Genomic DNA, 23014 nt, shown 5'->3' on the forward strand with positions numbered 1-23014 from the left:
CAATACAGTACTACTGTACATTAACAATTCATCTTCTCTCAAGGGGTTAACTACTGCACTGTAATTGTTGAGTGGCCACTTTTCTCTTGGTAAGGGTAGAAGAGACTCTTTAGCTATGGGAAGCAACTCTTCTAGGAGGACACTCCAAAATGAAACCATTGTTCTGTAGTCTTGGGTAGTGCCATATCCTCTGTACCATGGTCTTCCACTGTCTTGGGTTAGAGTTCTCTTGCTTGAGGGTACACTCGGGCACACTATTCTATCCTATTTCTCTTCCTCTTGTCTTTTTTAAAGTTTTTTATAGTTTATATAGGAGATATTTATTTTTGTTACTCTTAAGATATTTTATTTGTAGTATTCTGCTTTTCCAACTAGGGTTGTAGCTTAGCAAGTAATAATAATAACAATAATAATAATGCCCAAATTTAAATTCACAACAATTAAAAATCATAGTATGACATTGGAAACAAATCCATTAAAGAGTTTTTGATAGATTCACCAACATTTTCAGTTAGAAACTTTTCTCAAAATTTTGTTCTTAGACAAAATGTTGTAATTTTCATTTCTTTTGATATGGGCAAACAAATCATTTTTGACAAGGCAAATTTATAAGGGTGAGTGAGCTGGGTATATTCCTGGAATTCCATGCAACTTTTTCTCTTGTATATCTAGAAGTATTTATACCTTAGAAATGGTGCTATAAGGAGCATTTCATGCAGCGACACAGGTCCCTCGCCCAGAAATATATTTTCCCTTTATCAAAATCCCTTTTTTACTACTTAAATAATATTATCTTTTTGTATGGGAATGATGTTGACTATTTTTCAGTTCAACTTTGGTTAGAATTCCAATTTTAGATCTTGGATTATTGCTTTTTGTATGTGAATGATGTTGACTGTTTTTCAGTTCAACTTGACATTGAGAAATGTACAGACTTGAAATAATATCACAAAATGGCTGTGAAAATCAGAATATGATATACAGTACACCCAGAGAAGGTATCTATAGATATACTCATCCTAAAGTTTAATATGGCCTTGATATAAGAACTTTGTATAGAGTTGTAGACAAAATTGGAGTTACTGTATTATCCCTTGTACCCCCAATGGACATACTGGTACGTTTCACAAAACTCATCCCTTAACCCCCCTGGACGTACTAGTACGTCCTTGCAAAAAACTGCTATTTGCATTTTTTTGCATGTTTTTGATAACTCTATGAGAAACTTCAGGCATTTTCCAAAATAATGAGACCAACCTGACCTCTCTATGACGAAAATTAAGGCTTTCAGCTCAATCTTAAAAAAAAAAAATATTGCAAAACGTGCATGAAAAAGAAAAACGCCTTGGGGTTAAGGGTTGGAAAGTTCCAAATAGCATTGGGAGTAAAAGGGTTAATGCAGTTATTAACTAGAGTGACACAGTCAAGACCAAATTTGAACACGTATGTTGTGTACAGTACCGTAATGATTATCTGAAAATTTGTCAACTGATTAGTGGTGGAGGGTAGGTTCTCAAATGTTAATAGATAAGTTAATCGATAAATATTCTTATCATATATCATATTTCGCTTTAATTATAGTTATATGCAAGTAAATGACCAATCTAGTTTAACAAAGGAACAGGCAAAAACATTATTTTCATGTAACTGGCTTATATTTACCCTTGCACCGGTAACCCAATCTAGGAAGGTAGCTATACTTTGGTATCCCCAATGACTTATTATCAGTTTGGTGACTCCATTCCTACTCGCCAAACCATGAAGTGTCTCAACAGTGCACTGATAAGGGGTGTATGTATGAGAACGGCCACCTGTATGTATGAGGATGGCTTGCTAAGAATACGGCAGTGTAAGGAGGTTGCAGGGGGCATTAACCCCCCATTAGTTAAGTAGGTAAGGACACAGCCTGTAGGATAGGTTAGGGTGGGGGAGTTTAGGTGGGCTGGTGTCCATTTACTATGCACTCTTGAGGAACTGGCCGCTGATATACAAAGGCCCCTATGGTATAGTTAAACTGTACTATCAACATGATAATGCGAGCTAATATCCAAGAAAATGGCCTAGAAATTACGTGAATAATGGTTTCTTGTCTTTATGTGCTATTCTCATTAATAATTTTCACAAAGCAGTTTTTGCTTGCAGATTTATGTAGTCCTAATAATTTGATTTTAATTTTTGTGCTCAAATCCCGTTTTGCTTGTACAGTGTTCAAAATCACTCCTAAAGCAAGGTACTTTACGGTACTGCCGATGATCCAACACAGCTGATTAGATTTCACTTAATCGATATACAGTGAACCCTCGCTACTTCGCGGTTCGACCATCGCGGATTTTTTTCATAACCCATATATATATACATATTGGTAATAACAAAATCAACATACTGTACTGAATAATCAATATAATCGTTGCAAAAACTAACCTATACACAGATGTGTACAGTAAATGCGTTTGTTTCTTCATTATGATCAGAGAAACGTAAACAAAACATTGGTTGCCATTTTTTATCGTGCTTTTTGGCGTGTTTAGGAAACGCATGATATAAAATCGCCTTTAATATTTGTGCCTGTTTTAGTTTAGGGTACTGTAGTACATGCATTAAGTGTTCTGTACATTAAAGGGTAGTTTGTTAACAGTACTACGTACAAGGGAAGGTTTTAAAAGTCTGAATATACATGTTAAATAAATAGATAAATATGGTGTCACTACTTCGCGGATTTTCACCTATCGCGGCCGGGTCTGGAACCTATCTACCGCGATAAACGAGGGTTCACTGTAAGCTTCAAGGTGTAATTCACAAAATAATTTTTTTAATCCATTGGAAGATGCTTTAGGTTTAGAGAACTGCGGCATATCCAAAATCCTTAACCCTTTTACCCCCAATGCTGTTTGGAACTTTCCAACCCTTAACCCCCCAGGCATTTTTTTTTTTTTCAAGCACATTTTCCAATATAATTTTTTTAAATTGCTCTAACAGCCTTAATTTTTGTCATAGAGAGGTCAGGTTGGTCTCATTCTTTTGGAAAATGCCTGAAGTTTCTCATAAAGTTATCAAAAATATGCAAAATAATGTAAATAGCAGTTTTTTTGCAAGGACATACCGGTACGTCCATGTGGGTAAAGGGATGAGTTTTGTGAAGTGTACCAGTACGTCCATCGGGGGTAAAAGGGTTAATGCCCAGTTTGATTATAGTGCTGTCTTGTTACCTTCTCTAACTTTGTGGGAAGGGTATATTTTGATAGACGTGTATTTGTTTGTATGTCTGTTTGTGTGTTTGTGATTCGCATAACTCAAAAACTATTTTACCGAATCTCATAAAATTTGGTGAGGTGATTGACCTTAATCCAAGGGCAATTTGATTAGAATTTGGAAGAGATTGGACCATAGGTCAAGGTTAAGATCATGAATTATAAAAAATACCTTTTTGCTATATCGTGGTCAATTTTTATCTGATTTGCATGAAACTAGTGCCGAAATGTGCATAATTCAGTTGCCTATCTTGTGATATACAATATGATATAGGCAAAGGTATGCACTCTACTTGGTGTCCATTCTAGTTTATATTTTATTTTGGTAAGCAAAATAATCGTTTTATTTTCTTGACAGAAAGCCTTGATGGTTTGAAGACCCATACGGAAGAATTGACAGCTAGTAAATCTCACATACAGAAGGAATATGATGAATACTGCTGTCGGTGCTAAAGTCAATCAGCTAAAAGTAAGTTCTTTTGTACTTGCAAGATTTTATTGTCTAGTTTTGAAAGCACTTCATATTTTCAATGGTGCTGTATCTGTATTTTCATATATTTTGTTATATTTTCTTGAGGTTATTGTGGATTTGATCATTATATTTCTGTTATTAAATTTCCAAAATTTTTCAAAGAAAAAACAAACACAATTGTCAGTTTTTACGAGTTATTTTGAAAAATTTTGGGGTTTAGTAAAATAAGGTAGGTTACGGCATTTGCATTAACGGAACTGGAAAAGATTGAAGTAATTTTTTGGGTATTTCCTAGAGATGAAAAAATAAAGGCCCATAAGCATTTGATATTCCATGTTTGTGTTTAACCCTTTTACCCCCAGGCTCTTTGGAAATTTCCAACCCTTAACCCCCAGGGGGTTATTTTTTTCCCAGCACATTTTGCTGTATATATTTTTTAAATTGCTCTAACAGCCTTAATTTTTGTCATAGAGTGGTCAGGTTGGTCTCATTCTCTTGGAAAATGCCTGAATTTTTTCAAAAAATTATGAAAAATATGAAAAAAAAAAAAATTTTATAGCATTTTTTTGCAAGGACGTACCGGTACGTCCATGGGGGTAAAGGGATGGGTTTTGTGAAACGTACCAGTATGTCCTTTGGGGGTAAAAGGGTTAAGGGATTTTTAGAAATATGCACTGTTAAATGACATAAGGTATAGTTTCTCTCATGTATAGATACCTACCGTCAACCGAGAAAAAGTGAAATAGAGAATTCATATTTGATTCAGTTTACCATTAATGAGAGCTTTCCAGGTTGCTGTGACCCAGCGAGAAGCAGCGTTGCAGCGGTTAAGACAACAGCTTCATCGGGGGTCTTGTTGCAATGCCAGCAGCTGTACAACCAGTTCATGGGGATGTCTCTCAAGTTATAGAACAGGTACAATACCATTTTTAATCGGAATGGATTTTTCCCATTAGGTATTGGTAGTTATTCAATTTATCCTTCTAATTTCAGTGTGGCTAGATGTAAGTCGTTGTATTCGATTATATGTAGACTGCATGAGGTGATAACACAGGTGAAAAATTGAAAGTTGTTTAAATTTATTAATTCATTCGTAAAAGCTCCAGAGGTGAATGAAAATTAAACAATTTACGGGATAATATTTTACATAACTGAATCTGTCACATAGTTGACAAAGGATTGATCGGGTAAGTGATTGCCAAAGAGGTTAACCCTTTTACCCCCAAAGGACGTACTGGTACGTTTGACAAAACTCGTCCCTTTACCCCCATGGACATACCGGTACGTCCTTGCAAATAACGGCTAATTACATTTTTTTGTATATTTTTTATAACTTTTTGAGAAACTTCAGGCATTTTCCAAAATAATGAGACCAACCTGACATCCCTATGACGAAAATTAAGGCTGTCAGCGCAATCTAAAAAAGAAAATATTGCAAAACGTGCTTGAAAAAGAAAAACGCCTTGGGGTTAAGGGTTGGAAAGTTCCAAATAGCTTGGGGGTAAAAGGGTTAATGCAGTTATTAACTAGAGTGACAAGGCCTTGTTTATTTTAAGTTAGTAAGCAACATCTTTCTGGGAAACTTTGTATTGATGGAATCCAATTACCTGTATGGCAATAGTGGTTGGTGCTGAGGTGTTTTCTTGCCTATGTTCCATCATTTGAAAGTTCATGCCGATCAGCCGGTAATGTCTCTCAGTCGTCGGTCCTCCTCCTCGTTTTATAAGGCCATGTCCATCAGCTTATTTTGAAGGCTGCTTACAATTGTTTGCTGATCTTTTTAGGATTTTTTAAGCCTCTGAACAAAAGTTACTTTCAAGGATTATTGTTTATGGTACAGTAAATGTGCAGAGAGGAGAGGTCCCCTTTTTCGTTTCATTTGTTTGATGTCGGCTACCCCCCAAAATTGAGGAATTGCCTTTGTATATGTATGTATATGTGCAGCTTGGTCACCCTAACAGATCATATGGATGTAATTGGCTGTATTTTAAATCAATTATCATCACACAGGCCTTTAGTGAGGTTGCCTAGGCAAGAGCTACGGTAACCGGTAGGTGCCATAACTGTCTAGTCCCTCTGTAGATGGAACCACCTCCCATTGTTAAAAGAAGATTAACACACACAGTGAAGCCATTGTAGCTTTTGTTCAGGCAGATTTAGGTACCGTATGTTGTTAAGACCCAAAATCCATTAATAACAACCAATTTAACTGCTTTTCTATTTCATCAATCAAGGAAGTAACTGATGATTCAGATAGTTTGTTATTATGTCCTGTAACGGCAGTCTGTCTTTCCTCAAAGAAGACTGCACCCTTTTGTCCAGGCATCCCTAACTTGTTTTTATGCACAGGTCAAAACAAGAAGGGAATAACTGAGAGTACTTTTATTTGTGTTCGATCTACCGGAATCCAGACTTAGATGATTCTATCTTCGATTGTCTTCTTACCATTATGGCTAAGATACAAGAAGATGATAGAAAGGCTTCTTTTGTCTTTGTTGGTGATTTTAATGCTCACCATAGGGAGTGGTTAAGTTCTATCTCTCCTACCGATCGCCATGGCTTAAGAGCTTTAGACTTTGCCTCTGAATCAGGCTGTGAGCAAATCATAAATGAAGCTACTCACAGGTCTGGTAATTGCTTGGACCTCGTATACACTGACTCCCCTGGCGTTATAACTAGTAAGGTTGGTTCTCCAGTCGGGACATCTGATCATGCCTTGATTTCATTATTAGTGAAGACTGAGCAGCCTGTCCCTGATATATCATATTCTTGTAAAATTTATATGAAATCCCAAGCAGACTGGAATGGGATTTTACATGATCTTTTGTGCTTGAATTGGTCACAATTATATAATAGTGTAGATCCTGTTGTCCCTTTGAATGAGAATCTAGTCAACATAATTGATAGGCGTATCCCTTCTCGTGTGCTAAGGTACCGAGTGAAGGACAAACCGTGGTTCAATGATGATTGCAGACGTGCTTATTTGGAGAAACAGGAGGCCTATCATCTTTGGAAGGGGAACAGATCAGATTTGACCTGGAACAACTATACTCAGCTTCGAGCTTTTGCTCAGAGAGTTTATGCCTCAACTGAAAAGGAGTACAATTTAACCATAAAAGAAACACTTTCTGGTACAACTCAGGAACATAAATGGTGGTCTACCCTTAAATCTGCACTCTTTGGTGTAGATGCAACAGTTCCTCCTTTACTTAAACCAGATGGCTCAGTCACTCACTGTCCAAAGGAAAAGGCAACCCTTTTGGCTGATGTTTTTGACAGTAAACAGAGTAATGAAAAACTTGAACTTCCTCTTTCCTGTTTTCCTGAGGCTAAACTAACTAGTTTAGCTTTTCGATCTCGTGAGATTAAAGCTCTGTTGATGGACCTTGATGCTTATGGAGGTGTAGACCCAAATGGTATTTTTCCTTTGTTTTTTATAAAGACAGCAGATTTCTTAGCTCCAAAGTTATCTGTTATTTTGCGCAAGTTAGCAAGAAGAGGAGCTTTTAGCACTAGTTGGAGAATTGGTAATGTTACTCCTCTATGTAAATGTGTTTGTGGTAGCTCAAGTCCCACTGATTACCGCCCAATTTCCATAACTCCCATATTATCTAAAGTTTTTGAACGTCTTCTGGCAAAACGTCTTAATAGGTTTGCTGAAGGTAATCATCTACTCCCTAGTTTGCAATTTGGTTTTCGTAAAGGCCTTGGAGCATGTGATGCCCTTCTTACAATCTCCAATGCTGTACAGAAATCCCTTGATTGTGGTCGGGAAGTTCGTATGATTGGCCTTGATTTTAGTGCTGCCTTTGACCGTGTTAATCATGAGGCCCTTGTTTTCAAACTGAAACAGTTGGGAGTGGGTGGGTTGTTTCTTAGCATTATTATTAATTTTTTAAGTAATAGATCTCAAAGAGTTGTTGTTGATGGGCACCATAGTGATTATAGGAACGTGATATCCGGTGTTCCACAGGGTAGTGTTCTTGGCCCATTACTTTTCATACTATATACACATGACATGTGGTTTGGCCTAGAAAACAAACTTGTTGCATATGCTGATGATGCTACTCTCTTTGCATCAATTCCATCCCCTGAATGTAGATCTGGGGTTGGTGAATCCCTTAATAGAGATTTAGCTAGAATTAGTGCATGGTGCAAATTATGGGGTATGAAGTTGAATCCTAACAAAACTCAAAGTATGATTGTAAGTAGATCAAGGACGGTGGCTCCTCAACATCCGGATCTCAGTATTGATAATGTTTCTTTAAATATGTATGACTCTTTCAAAATTTTAGGTGTGATTCTCGACAGTAAATTTACTTTTGAGAAACATATAAGGTCTCTGTCTTCTTCAATTGCACAAAAAATAGGCTTATTGAGAAAGTCTTTCAAGATTTTCGGTGATCAATCTATTCTGAAGAAGTGTTTTAATTCTTTCATTCTACCTTGTTTTGAGTATTGTTCTCCTGTTTGGTCTTCAGCTGCTGATTCTCATCTTAATTTGTTGGACAGAAACTTACGGTCTATTAAATTTCTTATTCCTGATCTAGATATTAATCTCTGGCACCGTCGTTTAATTAGTTCATTATGCATGTTGCATAAGATTTTTCATAACTCTGACCATCCTTTACATTCAGATCTCCCTGGACAATTCTATCCTGTTCGTAATACTAGGCAGGCAGTTAATTCTAATAGCCAGGCCTTCTCCATCACGAGGCTCAATACTACGCAGTACTCCAGAAGTTTTATTCCAGCTGTTACCAAGTTGTGGAATGATCTTCCTAATCGGGTGGTTGAATCAGTAGAACTTCAAAAGTTCAAAGTTGGAGCAAATGCTTTTTTGTTGACCAGGCGGACATGAGTCTTTTTATAGTTTATTTATGACATATTTGTTTTTGATGCTGTTAATAGTTTATATATGACATGTCTGTTTTGACGTTGTTACTGTTTTTAGAATGCTTTATTGTTAATTTGTTCTCTTCATTTATTTATTTCCTTATTTCCTTTCCTCACTGGGCTATTTTTCCCTGTTGGAGCCCCTTGGCTTATAGCATCTTGCTTTTCCAACTAGGGTTGTAGCTTGGATAGTAATAATAATAATACTATCTTATTCTGGCTCTGAGAAACAATAATGATATCCGTGGTATTGCTGCAACCTTGGCATTCTGCAAGAACCACTTGGAAACAGGGACTCAGCTCAGGTATATGAAAAGGTAGGCCACCTACACTGCGTATCATTTGAAAGACTGCTCGTATAGGTCTCTGGATACTTTCTCCTTATGTCCTCTGGTAGCCGCCCAACAGTTTATATAAAGACCTGTGCCCCTGCAGGACAGCTAGCATTTTGTTGCATCATCGATTACTTCATTGTTATTATGGTATGAGAGTAGAGTGAATGGTTTCCTCTTTATTCTCTTGGGAATACCTACATTGATGACTTCGTATGCAGGTAAACTCTCCACTGTGGGCAGATATATTGTCCAATAAATTTGATGACGTTCTTACTTAAGGCCAAACTTGTTGGGTTGTGACTCCATCACTTACCTTTATTTCAAATAAGGCCATGAGTCCTGCTCCTTGCCTCTCATAGGAGCCAAGCATGAATGGATACTTTGGGTTAAGGGTAAGACAGACGCCCTAAATTATATAGCAGAGGACATTCTAAGGAAGATTCCCATATAAGTAACAAGCGTTTGTATTTGCGTAGGAACAAACTACTGTACTAATTTCAAAATTAATTAATAATTATCCTAGATATACAAACCTGAATCATTACCTCTGCCAATGAAGTTGGAAGGAGGTTATGTTTTACCTCCTGTTTGTGTGTGTGTTTGTTTGTGAACAGCTTTCTGGCCATAATTTTAATCGTAGAGTAATGAAACTTACAGGGATGATCTGTTATGTAAAAAGCTGCAAATTATTAAATTTTGGAAGGTTACGGTCAAGGAAAATGTCCAATTCATGTAATCAGCCACAATTTTGTACATCGTTGTCACAGAGACTTCAAACTTGGTTTATAATTGAGTGTATGAAAATCAACGCACATTAATACATGTCAAGGTCAAAGGTCAAGGTTTAAGTGCAAGCTTCTGTGGTGAGGAATGCGCTCTACTGGATGCCCCTCTAGTTTATTTATATTTCCCAAATCATTCACGCTACAAGTCCTGTAATCGGCCACAATTTTGTACATCGTTGTCACAGAGACTTCAAACTTTGTTTATAGTTGAGTGTATGAAAATCAACGCACATTAATACATGTCAAGGTCAAAGGTCAAGGTTTAAGTGCAAGCTTCTGTGGTGAGGAATGCGCTCTCTTGAGTGCCCCTCTAGTTTATTCATATTTCCCACCTCATTCATGCGACAAGTCCTGACCAAGAACAAAGTGATAACAAAGGAGCTACTGTAGCTCCGACACCCTGAGCCAGTTGGGGATAATCTGCAACCATACAATGTTGCTAGCCCCACGATATTTCATCAATTTTGTTGTAACAAAACAACAGAGGTAAGCCTTATAAAGAACTCGGGTTTGTATAGCTAGGAAAAATACAAATTATTTTTAAAATTAGTAGTATTTTGGCCGTTAATAAACTTGTCTTTTAATCATATATGTTCTGATATGAAAACAAATCTCTTGTTCTTAAAACAAGAGAAACTTCATTACAAAATGATATTCATTGATTTTTTATTTCCATCTACATACATCAATTCTACTCCCGTTTCCTCTTTTCATTCGGCTTATTCTATCCATAAGTTCAAACATGCAGCGAATGTTTTTATGTTGAACAGGCTGACAGGAGTCTTTCCTCATTGTTTATTTAAGACAGATCTAAATCAATGTTGTTACTGGTCTAAAAATATCTTAATTCAAGTGTTTATTACTTCTCATATAGTTTAATTATTTCCTTACTTTCTTTTTAAACTGAATTTTTGGGCTCAAGCCATGTCGTCCTGATGGAAGTTCCTTAAAGGCAGCTTCCTAGGGTATATTACAACTACAGCGATATTCCCAGAGAATTTACCTTCAGGTACCCAGAATTCTAACTCCTGGAGCGAGTATCCCTAAAAAAGACCTTAGGGATATCGTAAATATCAGTGGACGTATTCTTGACACGCCTCATAGCAATCTATACCCCGAATAGAGTTAACACTTCGTAGGGGTAAAATGGCAAGAAAACGAAAACGATAAGAAAGGGGGGAGCCGTTCATAAGGCATCCCTCCTCACCGCTTCGAAAGCGTGCCCTGCGCCGCTCACGGCGCCATCTGTATTCCTTTTTGCGTAGCTCTACGACTCGGTGTATTTTCCCTGTTTACTACCTAATCTTGGAATTTTCTCGTTTATAATGCTTTCTCCAACTTCTTCTGCCTCGGATAAGTTGAGTATTATTTCTTTTATGTATAAATGTAGGCTCTTGGTTAAAATTAAAGTTATTAAAAGAGTTATCTTTGATACAAGAGCTGTTGCCTGCTGGAGGCATCATGGATGCTGTCGCTCGCTAGAATAGGATTTATTTGTTAGCAAGAGCGACGTTCCCAGCCCCCTTTGCGCTTAAATATTAGCTACTTAGCTTATTTAGGAATTCTGTTATGATGCGATAGTAATGTGCCTGGCGAAATTACCAAGGCTACCAACACTAGTCTTCGTAGGCTAGTTGTTGGCCTATGTACTTCCTGCATGATAATTAGTCTTCCAAATGTGAATTTATTGCTTTAAGCGTTAGGCAACGTTATACATATTAGTCCTTTTCGAGTACCTTCCAAGATAGTATTGATATGAGTTTCGGTGAATTAGGTAATCGATTCTCTTAGTGCCTAGGCTAGGTTGTCTTAGGTCATTATAATATTATCTGTTCCCCGTTTGCTCCCTTCTCTTAGGGGAAGGGGCAAACCCTTTCCCTCTGTTTAAGCCTTAGGCTTAACTCTAGTGGTTTATTTGAATTAATCTTCAAATATATCTATGCTGGGGTAGTACTGTACCTTCCCGTTCCAACAGTATTGGTTCAGAGGGTGACAGTACAACAGTGTTTAGTCTGAGCCCGGTTTGTCTGGCATGGGGCAGAGTCTCCCTTGCCGATTGACTCGGGCACTAAGGGTTCCCCCCTTAGTCCACCTTGTTGGGTTCCAGTAGTGATCCCTTTACTCGGTGACTCATCAGACTGTCCTTGCCGTTCCGGTCTCGGGATATGTTCCCTTTTCTGGAAAGGCAATTCCTTCCTTGCCGTGGTTCGTGGGAGGCAGCCAGTAGTGCCGGCCTCCCTCTCGGGTCTTTCTCTACTGAGATGAACTGTCTTAGTTTGGAATGACCCTTAACCAAGGTAAGGTTGGATAGGACCCTCTGTCCTTCCCTTCTCTTTTTCCGTTCATTGTGTCAGTCGTCTTCATCCTTGCCTAGCCTAGGTTGGGATGAGGAACTGACGTGGTCTCCTGTCGGCCGGCAAAGTGTGCCGACCGGCAGAGACCATTACTGTGAGTGCTGCCCGGTCCTTTCTTGGTCCCTCTATCGCTGCCGTTTGAAAATTCAGTAAGCAGCGGTTAGGAAGCTTGACGTAGTGTCTTCCCCTTCCTTTCGGCACTCTTTCGGGTGCCGGGCTCAGAGACTTATAGTCTCTTAACCCGGCACTCACTCTTTTGTCTTAGTATGTGTTGTCCTTGCCGGCTGCCGGCCTACAGGCCGGCTGTCGGTGGGGAGGGGTGTTCTCCAGTTCTCTTGCTGTCGGTCGGCGTTGGGTGTATACCTTTGCCGGCCGGTCTATTGCTCATCTACCGGCCACTACAAGTGGGGCCGGCAGCCGAGTGCTGCCTGGTGTGTGGGGGCTAGCCGGCAGGGTTTGTTTACTGCTGCCGGCCGGCCCGCGACACTACCCAGTCAGCCGGCCACTAAGTATGATGGCCGGCAACTCTGTGCAAACCGGGTGGCTACGGTCTGGCAACCACTGCCGGCCGGTTCAGGCATGGGTTCTGGAGTTCTCCCCAATAAAGGTGATCTGAGGTTGTGTACTTGAGATCTGCCTTTCCAAAACAAGGGGGGGGGGTGCTGAGCGGCAGTAGCCGGCTGGCATACCACCCTCAGGTACTGTATCAGTCCTCTCTTGGTGGTATATTCAACCAAAGGAGTTCATGATGTAGTAGGTTACAACACTGTCTTTTCTATCTTACTTGTGTTACTGGTATAATCACCTGGTGTCGCCTTACAAGGATAAAAGATAATTCTTTTATTCCTGGCCGAATGGTATTATTTTACCTTAGGTGTGAGCTACACCTAATTTCCTTTGGAAATACGTTCTCTGGTTATTCTAGTAAAGACTAACTATGTGACTTGGCCGGTGGGCTTCCACAGGTGTTTGTGTGGGTTTCACAAGTAGGTGTCTTTCCCTTATTCTTTTGTTGAATACTCATTTGTTACATGTGAATTAAAATTCACTTGATATTCATGGAAATTTTTCTTCTTTTACAGGAGGAGCATCCGAAGTGTGATAGTGTCTTCTGCAATGTCCGCAGTAAGAACTTTTGCGGACATACCTCGTGTAGGAGGCACGCAGCTTGTGCAGCCTCCAATGATGAACATCGTTACTGGGATCCGCAGGTATGTGCTGTATGTACTAACCTGCTATCAGAGGCTTTTGAATCCCCTAGGTCGGCGGAGTCAAGAGATGCAGCGAGGGAGAGGCTTCGTGTTTGGGTAAGGGGTTTTCAGAAAAACACCACTGGACCTTATCTTCCTAACGAGAAGATGAGGGCATACCTTTTCCCCAAGGCTTCCCCTGATGCTGTTGTTCCCCAGCCTCGGCCGGAGATCCCTCTGATCCAGATCCCAGTGGAGGAGGATGTCGCTGACGCCTTGCAGGACATCCAGTTGGACGACAAGATGTCCGACTTGTCTGATCGTGCGGAGCAGGATCTCCTCGCAGAGGGCGAGGAGCAAGATCGAGATCCTATTGCTGTGGAGGAAGAGGTTCCCGTTTCATCAGACGTGCCGGTTCAGGTCCCTGAACCTATCCCCTCTACCTCGTCCGCTCTTCCAGCAGAGCTTGGACAGGCTCTCTCTTCCATCGTTGGTATGATCCAACAGATGCAGAAGGAGAATAATCAGAAGGCCGCTACTTTGGAGCTCCAGATGCAGAAGATCACAGCATCACGTGGACCTCCAAAGAAGCTCAACGTTAAGGACCTTCCTCTGTGCTCGGATGCCAACCCGTGGAGATATGCCGAGCACATGCCGATGACGATTGGGAAGATCGTCATGTCGGAGAAACTGGGTTCAGTTCCCCTTGAGGAGGTGGAATTCTGGCCCAGTAGAGGGGCCTACCCGGACTGCTATGTCCGTTTGAAGAAGGAGCCGGCTTCGAAGGAGGAGACGGAACCAAAGGAAGTGATTATCCTAGATCACTCCAAAGCTCAAGCCACCTTGACAGCTGCTTTAAAGGAGAGGGGGTTCTCAAACTCGAAGGTTGCCGCCTTGAGCAAGAAACACCCCTCCTTTGTATCCTCCCCAGCTAGGGCCTTCCCCTTTATGCAAAAGGGGTTTGCGGCCGTCATCAAGGCAGTTGAAGCTGGCAAGCCGTGCCCGTCCTTGGAGGAATGTAAACCTCTATCGCTGGCATTGCCAATGGATAACAAGGACTGGAAGGAGGTGCACCTTACTTTCTCGGTTGGGAAGTTAGACGCCGACATTGCAGGTCAGCAGTTCGGAGAAAACCTTCCCAAGTTGTCGGAATTCCTTCTTCGGAGGGAATTGGACACAAAGGAGCGCCTGGCAGCCTCGATGTCTCTCCAGACCAACATGGAGACGATGGCTAGCGACCCCAAGATGCCAGAGATGTTCATGGTTATGGCCAAAATCCATCTGGCCACAGTAACCAAGGACCTCTATTGCTTTGTGAAAGCAAGGAGAGCCTGTAGGGAGTTTGTGTTTGCCTCGGCCACAGTGAGGCACGAACCCAAGAGGCTCATTTCATCTAACATCTGGGGTAAGGATCTCTTTCCCAAGGACGTGGTCAAAGAGATCGTGGACAAGGCCGCCATTGAGAACCGCAATCTTCTCCTGAAGTGGGGCCTGTCCCTTAAGAGGAAGTCTTCTCCGGATGAGGGCCCTCAGCCGAAAGGAAAGGCGAAGAAGTCAAGGTTTTCCTCCCGTCCAGCCAAGTCCTTCAAACAGCAAAGACCACAGCAGCAACAGCCAGCTTTGCCTCCGGTTCCACAACTGGTAGCCCAGACCCCGACCACCTTCCAATGGGTTCCCCAAGCAATGTCATCAGCTTCCCCTGCATTCAATCCCGTGTTCGAGGGACAGTCGACCACGTTTCGTGCAAGACCCAGAGGAGCAGCTAGAGGGTCATCAAGACGCCCCTCTAGGGGACGAGGATTCAGAGGTGGTCGCGGCCAGGGAGGCAAGACTGCAGGACAGTCAAAGTGAAGTGTCGCCGGTAGGTGGGAGACTTCAGTATTTCCGGGATCGCTGGACCTTCGATCCCTGGGCCCACAGCCTTCTCAAAAATGGACTGGGTTGGAGTTGGTACAGTACTCCGCCCCTGTGCCCTCAATTTTTCCAACACTCCACCCCCGTTTTGGAGGAGTACATCCAAGATCTGTTGGAGAAAAAGGTGATCAGGAGGGTAAAGTCCATCAAGTTCCAAGGGAGGCTGTTTTGTGTTCCCAAGAAAGACTCGGGGAAACTCAGAGTCATTCTGGACTTGTCACCACTCAACAAGTTCATAGTGAACCACAAGTTCAAAATGCTAACGTTACAACACATAAGGGCCTTACTGCCCAAGAGGGCATATACCGTCTCCATCGACTTGTCAGACGCATATTGGCACGTTCCAATAAGTCGTCGTCTCTCCCCCTACCTAGGATTCAAGCTACAACAAAAACTTTACGCTTTCAGGGCGATGCCCTTCGGACTAAACATAGCCCCAAGGATCTTTACGAAGCTTGCGAGCGCAGCTCTCAAACAGTTACGCCTAAAAGGGTTCCAGGTAGTAGCCTACCTGGACGATTGGTTGGTGTGGGCAGCATCCAGAGCAGAATGCTTGCAAGCTTCCCTACAAGTGATTCAGTTCCTGGAATATCTAGGCTTCATGATCAACAGAAAGAAGTCTCGTCTTTCTCCAGCTCAGAGGTTCCAGTGGTTGGGTATTCACTGGGATCTAGTGTCACACCGTCTTTCCATCCCGATGTCAAAGAGGAAGGAAATAGCAGGGTCTGTCAGGAGGCTTCTAGGTTCCGAGAGGATATCAAGACGCGAACAAGAGAGGGTTTTGGGCTCTCTTCAGTTTGCATCAGTAACAGACCCTGTGCTAAGAGCACAGCTAAAAGATGCAGCGGGAGTATGGAGAACCTTTGCATCGAAAGAGCGAAGGGACTTAAAGAGACCGGTCCCACTTCGGCTACGTTCTCTTCTCAGACCGTGGTCTCAAGCCAGTCGTCTAAAGAGGTCTCTACCTCTTCAGCCACCCCCCCCCGTCAGTGACAATCCACACAGACGCCTCAAAGGTAGGGTGGGGGGGTCACTCCCATCGGAAAAAAGTGCAAGGAATCTGGTCCAAGCTATTTGGGACCTTTCACATAAACTTTCTAGAAGCTATGGCAGTACTTCTGACCCTGAAGAAAGTATCCCCACGTCACTCGATCCACGTAAGGTTGGTACTGGACAGCGAGGTGGTTGTGAAATGTCTGAATCGGCGGGGATCGAGATCCCCACCTCTCAACCAGGTGATGTTAGCCATATTCCGACTGGCGGAGAAGAAGAAGTGGCACCTGTCAGCAGTTCACCTTCAAGGAGTCCGGAATGTGACCGCGGACGCTCTATCCAGGATAACACCGATAGAGACAGAATGGTCCCTAGACGCAGGATCATTCTCTTTCATCTTGAGTCAAGTCCCAGAACTGCAGATAGACCTCTTCGCGACGAAGGACAACAAGAAGCTGCCGAAATATGTGTCCCCATATGTGGACCCCGCGGCAGAAGCAATAGATGCGATGTCCCTCGATTGGAACAGATGGTCCAGGATCTACCTGTTTCCCCCTCACAATCTGATGTTGAGGGTCCTCAACAAACTGAGATCCTTCAAGGGAGTAGCAGCAATAGTGGCCCACAAGTGGCCGAACAGTGTATGGTTCCCTCTGGCTCTGGAACTACGACTGAAGTTCCTACCGCTCCCGGACCCAGTTCTGTCCCAGCAAGTCCAGAAGTCGACTGTCTTCGCTTCATTACAGAAGACCCGAACCCTGCAGCTCATGATTTTCTCTCCCTAGCGGTGAAGAAACGGTTCGGAATCTCGAAAGATAGTATCGACTTCCTGGAAGAATACAAGTGTAAGTCTACTAGGAGGCAGTACGAATCTGCATGGAAGAAATGGGTAGCCTTTGTCAAAGATAAGAACCCGCACGAGATCTCTACGGAGTTCTGCCTATCCTTCTTCATTCACCTCCACGAACAGGGGCTGGCGGCGAACACAATTTCTACATGTAAGTCAGCTCTAACAAGACCCATTCTATATGCCTTCCAGGTAGACCTCGCTAACGAAATGTTTAATAAGATCCCTAAGGCCTGTGCTAGGCTTAGACCATCAGCTCCTCCAAAGCCTATTTCATGGTCATTAGACAAAGTCCTTCATTTTGCCTCATTACTAGATAATGAGGAATGTGCATTGAAGGACCTGACTCAAAAAGTGATCTTCCTTTTTGCCCTTGCTTCTGGGGCCAGAGTTAGTGAGATTGTGGCCCTCTCGAGAGAGGAGGGCCGAGTTCAGTTCCTGGATGGGGGAGAACTGAACCTGTTTCCGGACCCTACGTTTCTCGCTAAGAACGAGTTGCCCACCAACAGGTGGGGTCCCTGGAGAATCTGCCCTCTGAAAGAAGATGCATCTCTATGTCCCGTAGAATGCCTTAAGGTCTATCTTCGTAGAACTTCAGACTTCCATGGGGGCCAACTATTCAGAGGAGAAACTTCGGGCTCGAATTTATCTTTAAATCAACTTAGGGCGAAAATTACATATTTTATTCGCAGAGCGGATCCTGACAGTTCACCCGCAGGTCATGATCCGAGGAAAGTTGCTTCATCTTTAAACTTCTTTAATTTTATGGATTTTGAACACCTTCGTTCATACACTGGCTGGAAGTCTTCCAGGGTATTCTTTCGCCACTATGCTAAGCAAGTGGAGCAGCTAAAGAGGTCTGTGGTAGCAGTTGGTTGCGTCGTTAACCCTGCTGTTTAACTCTGCGAGGAACAGCGGAATCATTTGGGACTTGGATTCTTGGGTGAATAGTTAGTTATATATGCTGATATAACTGGTAGTGTAGGCTCTCAGAGCCCACAATGACTGTTCCAGCGTGATGGTGATGGTAACATAAGTACAGACAGGGTGCCAAGCGTTTGCCAACGCTATTGTCAGCAAAGTAGTAACATGGACGTTAAGTTGGATACCGGGGTATGTGTAAGTGACACATATGTTTTCTTTCAGATAATCATTCATCCATGCACTACAGTACTTGTGAAAATTGTTGGTCATCCACCTAGCATATGTACATATTTATGGTGACCATACCTATTTATTGTTTCTCAATAAACTTGTTCTCGGGAACCTTGCGTCTCCTTCACCTATATTTTTGATTTCATATTGTTTTTTGAGCATTTAGCCTATGTATATTAATCGGGGATATCTATAATAGCCTATTCCTTAATGCAAAGCCTGGATTATACTGGCTTATACTTTCCTTAGCAATAAGGACTCCACCCCTTTCTGAGGACGGTGGTAGTAGCAAGTTTAATCCTACGCAGATATAACCTTTTGTCTATTTTTACTTCGACCAGGGTGCTGGTCGGGACTTTTTCTTTTGGATACGGTAGTCCCGTAAGACTTCGCTTCATATAGAGTGAGACCACTATATGGTACTGGCTAGCGAGTGATTCATACATAGGTATATGTACTCTTCGTTCGTTTCTAGAGTCTAGTAGGACTCCTCCCTGTAGGGGGCAGGAAGCACTCTCATGGCTTATGATTAGTGAAAAGATGTATAACGGTAACATCTTAGGTCTGTCAGTCAAGTTGACTAAGAAACACTCTTGAGGAGTACGGCACGTATTGAGAATCCACAGATACAGTAATGCTCTGGTATACTTCCATCAGGACGACATGGCTTGAGCCCAAAAAACGGATTTTGAGCGAAGCGAAAAATCTATTTTTGGGTAAGATAGCCATGTCGTCCTGATGGACCCGCCCTGCTCCTTTTCAAAATAAATATGAGTGAAAAGGATAGTAGGACCCCTCCCTACATACAGTATCTGTAGCACCTCGTGTATCGCTACAAGGAATACAGATGGCGCCGTGAGCGGCGCAGGGCACGCTTTCGAAGCGGTGAGGAGGGATGCCTTATGAACGGCTCCCCCCTTTCTTATCGTTTTCGTTTTCTTGCCATTTTACCCCTACGAAGTGTTAACTCTATTCGGGGTATAGATTGCTATGAGGCGTGTCAAGAATACGTCCACTGATATTTACGATATCCCTAAGGTCTTTTTTAGGGATACTCGCTCCAGGAGTTAGAATTCTGGGTACCTGAAGGTAAATTCTCTGGGAATATCGCTGTAGTTGTAATATACCCTAGGAAGCTGCCTTTAAGGAACTTCCATCAGGACGACATGGCTATCTTACCCAAAAATAGATTTTTCGCTTCGCTCAAAATCCGTTATTTACCCACTTGGAGCCCTTGGGCTTATATGTCATCCTGCTTTTCCAACAACAACTGTAGCTTAGTGAATCTGAGCTCCTGTAGATAAGGCAACAGTTCCTCATACCTGGGACTTGTCTGAGAATATCACAGCATTTATCGCAGTATTCAAAATATATATCATTTTACATACAGCCGCGGCCCACTTTTCACGATACTACTGCGAGAATTATTGGGTCGTCTTGACTGGCCAGATTGTACTACACTAGATCCCCTTCTAGTTACAGTTTATTTTCCCTTTGCCTACACATACACCGAATAGTCTGGCCTATTCTTTACATATTCTCCTCTCTCCTCATACACCTGACAACACTGAGATTACCAAACAGTTCTTTTTCACTCATGGGGTTAACTATTGCACTGTAATTGTTCCGTATCTACTTTCTACATGGTAAGGATAGAAGAGACTCTAGCTATAGTAAGCACCTCTTTCTAGGAGAAGGATACTCCAAAATCAAACCATTGTTCTCTAGTCTTGGGTAGTGCCATAATTGTACCACTGTCTTGGGTTAGAGTTCTTTCGCTTGAAGGTACACTCGGTCACACATCTTTTTCCTTAATTTCTTTCCTCACTAGACTATTTTCCCTGCTGGAGCCCTTTGGGCTTATAGCATCCTGCATTTTCAGTAAAGGTTGTAGCTTAGCTAGTAATAATGATAACAATAATAATAATATTTATATGTAATTTCAACAGGTATGGACATTTTCATAACCCTAAAATGATGTTCAGATATTTTATTCTTGTGCCTCTGATATTTGTTAATACTTTTATTAGTAAAGAGTCTTTTCTTATGTACATGTTTACACTTGATAACAATCTTCAATCAATCTTGGTAAATCTGAATGATCCATCTTCTTTCAGGATGTCCGAGAAACTAATCGGCTCAACTGCGATGATTAGATGGTGTCTTGCACGGTCTGCTCGTTAATCCTGTTGCTCGGACACTTTCCAAACACAGAGCTTTTCCAGGTATGGTAATATACTGTTCCATGTAGTTAATTGGTTTCCAAGAGACCAGATGTAAGTTGATTTTCACTCTATAAAGGGCTTTTAACTTACAAACATCCAGATATACAAACATATTTCCAACTGAAATTTTATATTTGAGATATTGTATAAAAAGTTCATAATGAAATACTTTAGTTGGAAAAAATGATTTAGTTTAATGCAATAAGCAAGACAACATTTACAATATGAAATTGGACTATATGTTGACTTTTTCAGCTGAAAATTGTAGGCTGTGAGTTAGGTTAGGCCTACCCAAGGACAAAATTTAGTAAAATTTGACTTACAGACGGGTTTTTGGAATCTATTAAGTTTTTTAAGTTGATAACTTTCATTACTTATCTGCTATCATTTTATATAATCCATATACAGTATTAGGCTTCTGTGTGAAGTACAGTACTGTAAAGTACACTTATAAGACTACTTAACTAAGATTTATTTTTGTAGACTGACCTAAAGTTGGAACGGACATGCCAAGAGGGAGTATTAACCCTTTTACCCCCAAGCTATTTGGAAATTTCCAACCCTTAACCCCTAGGCATTTTCTATTTCAAGCCCATTTTGCAATATACATTTTTTAAATTGCTCTAACAGCCTTAATTTTCGTCATAGAGGTCAGGTTGGTCTCATTGTTTTGGAAAATGCCTGAAGTTTCTCATAAAGTTATCAATAATATGCAAAAAAAATGTAAATAGCAGTTTTTTGCAAGGGCTTACCAGTACGTCCATGGGGGTAAAGGGATGAGTCACTTGGGGTTAAAAGGGTTACTGTAGTCAAAAGGGCTTATCAGTGTAAAGGCCACTTTCTATCCATTTCATGTTACAGGTATTTCATAATGATTTTCTTTCAGGAAATTTTTAGAATATAGTTTTTTTTCATACTGTATATTGCTAGAATTTATATTTGATTTCTGGAGTAAAAATCTACATCATTATTTAGTAAAATTTGTGATAATTTTTATGTACTATCACCAGACAGACAAATGCTCTCTAATTTCCATTTAGTACAGTGTGCCCTTTTGAAAAGGACTGGTGCACTAGTTAAAATTTGGAGGAACTTGTAGTAATAATAGCTTTGCTTTTTAGGTATTTTTATATATACCTCGATGTATTTATTCTTTTGGATATTAGAAATTACTTTAGGATTGAAGTAAAGTGTCTTTTGAAAGGATTGGTGAACCAGTTAAAATTTGGATGGATTTATAGCATTAATAGTTTTGGTTTTTAGGCATTTTTATACAACCCTGGTTTCATTTTATGTTTAAAAGTATATTAGAAATATTTTACGTAAATGCTACTATAAGAATTTCATACTCTCAAAAGCCTAAAATTGTCCAGAAAATAAGTTCATTTAAAAAAACATACGGTAAAGGGTAGTTGAAAAGAGGCCAATACTGTAAAAAAAAGAAAAAAATTATAATTGCATTTAGCAGAATGGTCAGCTTGGTTGATGCTGAAGATATATACTGTTTTAGAGACAAAGAATCATTTCTATTTTCTTGATGCAATTTTTCTGCCAAAGTTTGAAACAATAGGTTGGTTTTGTAATATATTCATAAGCCGAAGGAATATTTGAGTTTTCAACACTTCCAGTTTAATGTATATAGTCATCCCCTGCTTATCGAGGATTCGCATATGAAACCTGACTATTTGTTGACTTTTCTAGTTGGAAATCAAAGTCATGGGTTCCAGGTTAGGCTTACCCTAAGTCAAAATCTAATTAAATTTGACTTACAAACAGCTTCTTGTAACCTATTATATATGTTTAAGGACCTTCTGTATTGTTTATTTCTTCGTTTTGCAGATCTTGTGGAAGATGGGCTTCTCACGGCACCCCAGATGTGTGTCCAGCAGTTTCCAGTCTAATTGGAGCCTTGGGGCCTCATCTTGGTCCCCTCGTTACCAGAGAAAGATGCTGCTTAGTTTGATAGCTGGTAGGTAAAATGGAAATGACCCGGGGGATCTTCTAGAAATCAGAAATATCTTGTAACAAACGTCAAGTAATTTCTCCCATCAACTGTAGCATTAAAGCACATCTTAAAGAACACAATTTACATGTCAAAACCATTTTGGATTGCAAGAGGAGTGCACAGTTGCACTTCTCGCTAACACACGTAAACCTAGTAACGTTTACAACCCCCATCGGCTTCACAGTGGATTCGTTGACAGTCACACCACTACCGACCAACACCGCAATTATATGCACACTTTACTAAACTTGAAAGTTATGACAAAGAAGAAAATATATTATTATTATTATTACTAGCTAAGCTACAACCCGAGTTGGAAAAGCAGGATGCTATAAGCCCAAGGGTTCCAACGGGGAATAATAGCCCAGTGAGGAAAGGAAATAAATAAAATACAAGAGAAGTAATGAACAACTATAAAATATTTTAAGAATGGTAACAACATTGAAATAAATCTTTCATATAAAAACTATAAAATATTAAGCCAAGGGGACCTCTCTTACGTTTGGTAAGGTCTTAAGAATATATATGAATCCCCTCGACCCGTGATTTGAAGGCTGTGTTTGCCACTACCACTGTTTGAAGCTCACTTAAGGGA

At 40.9% G+C, this 23014-nt stretch overlaps 1 protein-coding gene across 50 annotated transcripts in view; it reads left to right on the forward strand.

Moving 5' to 3' along the window:
* The window catches only part of LOC137636204 (ELKS/Rab6-interacting/CAST family member 1-like), a 114785-nt gene extending 91777 nt beyond the window's left edge, over positions 1-23008 (forward strand). For 33 of the 50 annotated variants that reach the window (XR_011042988.1, XR_011042989.1, XR_011042994.1 and 30 more), the window contains 4 exons: positions 3607-3717; positions 4512-4635; positions 20307-20414; positions 22254-23008. Coding sequence is in view for 7 of the 50 variants with exons in the window: in XM_068368644.1 (XP_068224745.1) it covers positions 3607-3701 (95 nt within the window). In the remaining 43 variants the exon portion in view is untranslated. The remainder of the gene's footprint in view (positions 1-3606; positions 3718-4511; positions 4636-20306; positions 20415-22253) is intronic. The other 17 variants (XM_068368610.1, XM_068368631.1, XM_068368633.1 and 14 more) reach the window with 3 other exon arrangements.
* The last annotated feature ends 6 nt before the right edge of the window (positions 23009-23014 follow it).

This window comes from Palaemon carinicauda, unplaced genomic scaffold, assembly GCF_036898095.1.
Source record: "Palaemon carinicauda isolate YSFRI2023 unplaced genomic scaffold, ASM3689809v2 scaffold250, whole genome shotgun sequence".
NCBI classification, from domain to species: domain Eukaryota; kingdom Metazoa; phylum Arthropoda; class Malacostraca; order Decapoda; family Palaemonidae; genus Palaemon; species Palaemon carinicauda.